The 4,702-nt window shown below is 52.7% G+C and overlaps 1 protein-coding gene across 1 annotated transcript; it reads right to left on the reverse strand.

The window, feature by feature from the left end:
- Positions 1–995: 995 nt before the first annotated feature.
- Positions 996–4,075, reverse strand: RPL14 (ribosomal protein L14). Its single transcript, XM_039237165.1, has 6 exons — positions 3,994–4,075; positions 3,391–3,492; positions 2,914–3,008; positions 1,675–1,774; positions 1,527–1,580; positions 996–1,320 (listed from the first exon to the last, which is right to left on the reverse strand). Exons 1-6 carry the CDS (start codon positions 3,994–3,996, stop codon positions 1,042–1,044), a joined length of 633 nt encoding a protein of 210 aa, XP_039093096.1. The 5' UTR covers positions 3,997–4,075; the 3' UTR covers positions 996–1,041.
- Positions 4,076–4,702: the final 627 nt, after the last annotated feature.

Consider the following 4,702-nt stretch of genomic DNA (forward strand, 5'->3'; position numbering starts at 1 on the left):
GGGCCAGGATGTGAAGGCAGGTCGTCGGCATCCCTGTCCACCTACCAGCACGGTGGGTGCCATCTGCGCGGCAGCCATCCCCCGAGTAACGCTGCTGCAGCTTATTCTCCCACGGGCAAGGCGCCAGAGCAAACCAGAAACCCTTAGCATGTCTGGCTCCCACTTTCCTTCCAGCCCAACCCACGAAGGCCTCCTAAGTGGCACTGCGGCTACTTGGTTTGGACCGCTGTCAGGGTGAGGAAAGCTGCCAGGCCTGTACCACCTTTGACCTTCCCAGTGAAGTTGAAGTTCCCTCAAGATTCAGTTCAACGTTGGGGCGCCTGAGTGGCTTAGTCGGTTAAGCGTCCGACTTTCGCTTAGGTCATGATCTCGCGGTTCGTGGGTTCGGGCCCCGCGTCGGGCTCTGTGCTGACTGCCAGCTCAGAGCCTGGAGCCTGTTTCAGTCTGTGACTCCCTCTCTCTCTGACCCTCCCCTGCTCACGCTGTCTCTATCTCCCAGAAATTAAAAAAAAAAAAAACATTAAAAAAAAAAAAAAGATTCAGTTCAACGTGACCTCGATCTGAACGGTCACTATCGGAAAACACGGAGTGGGTTGTCGCAGTCCTCACAGACTGAACACCGACCTGCCGCTTTCTTCTGGGGTCCTGAGCCAGTCCACCGCATTCTTGACCTTCATACCTTCTTAGACCTGCTTTCAGGTTCTAGCTGGTGATCCCCATTTATCCAAGCAACCCCCCAACCCTCAGGGAAGGACAGGTATCCCCAACCTGCATTTCCTCTATCAACACCACACGACCTGCCTATTAATATCACCAAGCGAAGAGGAGTTTTGTCCTCACTGATCCGAATGAAGCTTAAGCCAGCTTCTGGGCGGAAACCATAGCAACCAGAGAAACTAACCGTCATCCCCTCGAGTGAGAACAGTCCTATCCTATTAACCTGCGCCATAAACCCGACCCAGAAACAGGCTTTACGTCACAAAGGACACTTGCCAGCATGTCAAAAAGAACCTTTATTATTTAACAGCCTCTGTGCCTTCATTACGGTTTTTTGCCAGATGCCTTTGGGGCAGGTGCTTTCTGCGGTGGAGCTTTCTGCCCCTTCGGAGCCTTTGGAGGTGCTGCCTTCTGGCCTGCAGCTTTCGGGGCAGGAACCTTCTGGGCTGGAGCCTTCTTGCCTGCGGCGGCCAGCTTTTTCACTGGCACCTTTGCAGCAGCTGCTGCGGCAGCACCCTTAGCAGCAAGTGCTTTTTTGGGAGAAGCTTTCAGGAGAGCTGCTTTTTGTAGCTTCCTAACTTCAAGCTTGATTATTCTGTTCCTCTGAAAAATTTCAGCAAATTATTTACCATATATGCACACAAAAACCCGGTTTTCCCATCCTATACGTATACAGTGTATACACACAGAAAACAAACCTACTTCTAAGACCCATAACAAATTCCACTTTGGTCTACAAAGCTTGGGCAAGCTGAATTACCAATTTTAGAGTCTGATTATAAAAATCTCGTAACAATTTAAAAACTTACCATTTTCTTGGCCTTCATGACTTTATAACGATCAAAATCTGTCATCTTGGCTTTCTGTTAAAAATAAAGCAAATAAATCATTGCTCATACTACCTACCACTCCCCCATAAAAGAAAAGGCCCCAACTCAAAGGACTCTATGGCATTACCCTTTCTCTGGCTTCAATCTTCTTGGCCCATCTCGTGGCTGCCCATTTTGTATTGATATCTGCCTTCTGCCAGGCTTGTCGCACATACTTCTGGCGAGCACTAGGAAGAGCCAAGACCAGATTAAGGAACCAGCTTTGAACCCTCTGAAAGCACAATTTATATCCTGTTTCCCACTCACTCTTTGTACTTCCAGCTCTAGTTGTCTCCACGGACCACATACCACTTGGGGCACTAGGTCTTTTACTTACCTGACTGTTGTCCACAGGATGGTTCATTTATTTTTAAAGTAAGCACTAGTACAACATGGGGCTTGAACTCAAAACTCCGAAATCAGGAGTCCCATGCTCTACCGAGCCTGCCAGGCAGCTCTCAAACATGGAATTTTAATTAAAAAAAAAAAAAAAAAAAAAAAAAAAGCAAACCAGTCCATTTTCTGGATATAAAATCATCTCTGATCTTGCATATACCATCACTCTAATGCAGCGGACGTACAGAAAACAATTTCCTTTCCATAAAGAAGATAAAACTAATCCTTAGGCCTAACATTTAGTCTGTAGAATAATGCTTAAAGAGAGGTGACCAAACACAAAATCTAATCATCATTTTCAAGTTCGTTCAAATACTTCTAAACCCCTGCACGCTTAATGAACCAGCATCACACGCTCCACTGCAGCTGAGGTAGCTGAAGAGAACATCATAGTGCTTAACTTCCATAATCTACATCATGTCAGGAAGGAATCACTAACGTCTTCAACTCCCTAGAAGCAGCTGGAAACAGAACTTCAGCGGCTGACAAAATGAGATGATGTGGGTTAAATCCTTAATAACTGACACACACTAAAAGCTCAATGAGAGCTAGTACTAGAAAAGACGAAAATTAATTTTTGTTTTTTAAGCTAACCGGGACTAAAACACGTTTGGGAGACCAGAACTCCCCAGGAAGGGATTTGCTGTGTAAGTCCTGAAAGGAGGCTCGAAAAAGATGGCGAAGCTGGGGAAGGGCAAAACCAGAGAATAGGCAGGGTGTGAGACCCGACCCACAGATCACTTAAAGAAACAACTGGCCACTCACTCCTATACCCCAAGCCCCTCTTCTGAATTCTTGCTCTTCAACACTGTACCCAACGCTCCAAAAAACAAAAGGTCAAACCGTTTTCTGAATCAGACTAAGCAACCTCTGCCAGTGTGAACCGAGTAGGGGGGGGTGGGTGGGAGGAGTGCGGCCGGAGGGTTGTTACCTGTGCGGAAACTTGAGGATGAAGTCGGTGAGCTGCATGCATTTGAAAGGCATGGCCTGTCTCCTTACTTGAGTGCAGGGTCCATCAACCAGGGCCTAGAACACAGTGGAGGGAGAAGCTCAGTGCCAACAGCACAGCACCCCGAACAAATACTCCAAACTTCCGCCCGTCCCTTGGTTCATGTTTTCCGAACAGCAGCACACACAAGGGCCTTCCGTGCGCCCGGCTCTGTGCTGGGCTCACTTTACATACGGTAACGCCTTTAAACCTCACCGTTTCAGCCCGTAACTGGCTAAAAGGTCCGGGTAGCTCAAGTGGCTGAGACAACATTTGGCCAATTCAAGGCTATGCGTGAGGTCCCCGCTTCGCACGGCCCGTGCCCTCGGTGGTCAATGCGAGCTACAACCCGCAACATGCCCATTATACTGCAGACCAGTCCCCGGCGCGTGAGGCGGGCACACTTTTCCTTACACTCACCCTGTTTTGGTCAATAACATCTACGATCGCGACCAGCTTTCCGGCATGAGGCCCAAAGGAGACGTAGGCCACCCGGCCAACCTCCACGAAACGCCTGAACACCTAAAATCGAGAGGGGAGGGAGACGGCAAGACTTATGAAATAAAAAGTACTCGTCAGTTTACCAGACTTTGCAGTTCGAAAGCAACGTGACTAAGCCCAGGGGCAAAGGACGTCGGGGGAACAGGCCCGGGCGCCGCAGGACGACCAGAGAATGGATACGACACGCAGAGGCGGCGGCGCCAAAAGCCAGGTTCCCGCGGGCCCGCAGCAAACCGGGTGCGCACGGCCCCGGCCCGGCTGGGCCCCGGGAGGCCGCGGGCCGCTCCAGCTCCGGCGGCCGCCGCGCGCACGCGAGGCCCAGGCGGGCCGGGCCTGCGGGGCCGCCCACGCGCTCTTGGCTCGCGCGCCGTGAAGCTGAACCCCGCGCTCCCCCCGCCCCGGGACCCTCACCGCGGGCCACCCAGGACCCGCCGGACACCATCCCAGGCCTTCCTTCCCGCTCCGAGGCGGAGGGGGAGCGGCACGGCCGCCACCCCAGGAGGCCGCCACGGCAACACTCACCATGCTGGCGGCGCTCGGCGAGAAGGAAGAGGGGCCGCCCGACGCGGCGCATGTGTAGAAGGCCGCCCCGCCCCTGCGGTTAGCGAGCCGCCGGCGCGAGCACTGATTGGCTAGGGTCGTACGTGCGCGGGCGCGCGCATGCTCACTGGGAAAACATGGCGGAGCGGGCTCGGGGCCCGTTGCCTTCCGGCGGACGGGCGCGGCGCTCTGCGGCCCGGCGGTCCGGTCAGTGGCAGGTCGTCTCGTCGGAGCCCAGAGCTGTGCCTTTCATTATAACTGACCGCATTCCATCCGGCTTCTTTTAATATTCTTCCACTTTCCTTCCGTGTCTCTTTTATTAGTTTGTTTGTTTTTTTTTTAACATTTATGTATCTTTGAGAGACAGAGCATGAGCAGGGGAGGGGCATAGACAGAGGGAGACACAGAATCCGAAACCGGCTCCAGGCTCCGAGCTGTCAGCACAGAGCCCGGCGCGGGGCTCGAACCCACGAACCGCGAGATCCTGACCTGAGCCGAAGTCGGACGCTTCGCCGACCGAACCATCCAGGCGCCCCTCCTTCCGTTTCTCTTAAGTGCCCGGGATTTTTGGCTGAGTGTTGTTACTCATGGTGATAGGGAAAATACAGAAACTTCTAGAAGTCCTATAGGACCAAACGGCCAACTGCCCGAGCCGGGAGAGCCCCCTCCTCACGTCCCCTCCTACCTCCGA

Source organism: Hyaena hyaena, unplaced genomic scaffold (assembly GCF_003009895.1).
Source record: "Hyaena hyaena isolate Hyena2069 unplaced genomic scaffold, ASM300989v1 scaffold_121, whole genome shotgun sequence".
Taxonomy (NCBI): Eukaryota; Metazoa; Chordata; class Mammalia; order Carnivora; family Hyaenidae; genus Hyaena; species Hyaena hyaena.

What these genes read in the sequence shown, in the direction of transcription:
- RPL14 (XM_039237165.1), bottom strand. An exon ending in ATGTTATTGACCAAAACAGG is followed by an intron (nt 3,009 to 3,390) that starts GTGAGTGTAAGG and finishes ACTGTGTTCTAG; the next exon opens with GCCCTGGTTGATGGACCCTG. An exon ending in AGATTGAAGCCAGAGAAAGG is followed by an intron (nt 1,581 to 1,674) that starts GTAATGCCATAG and finishes TATTTTTAACAG; the next exon opens with AAAGCCAAGATGACAGATTT.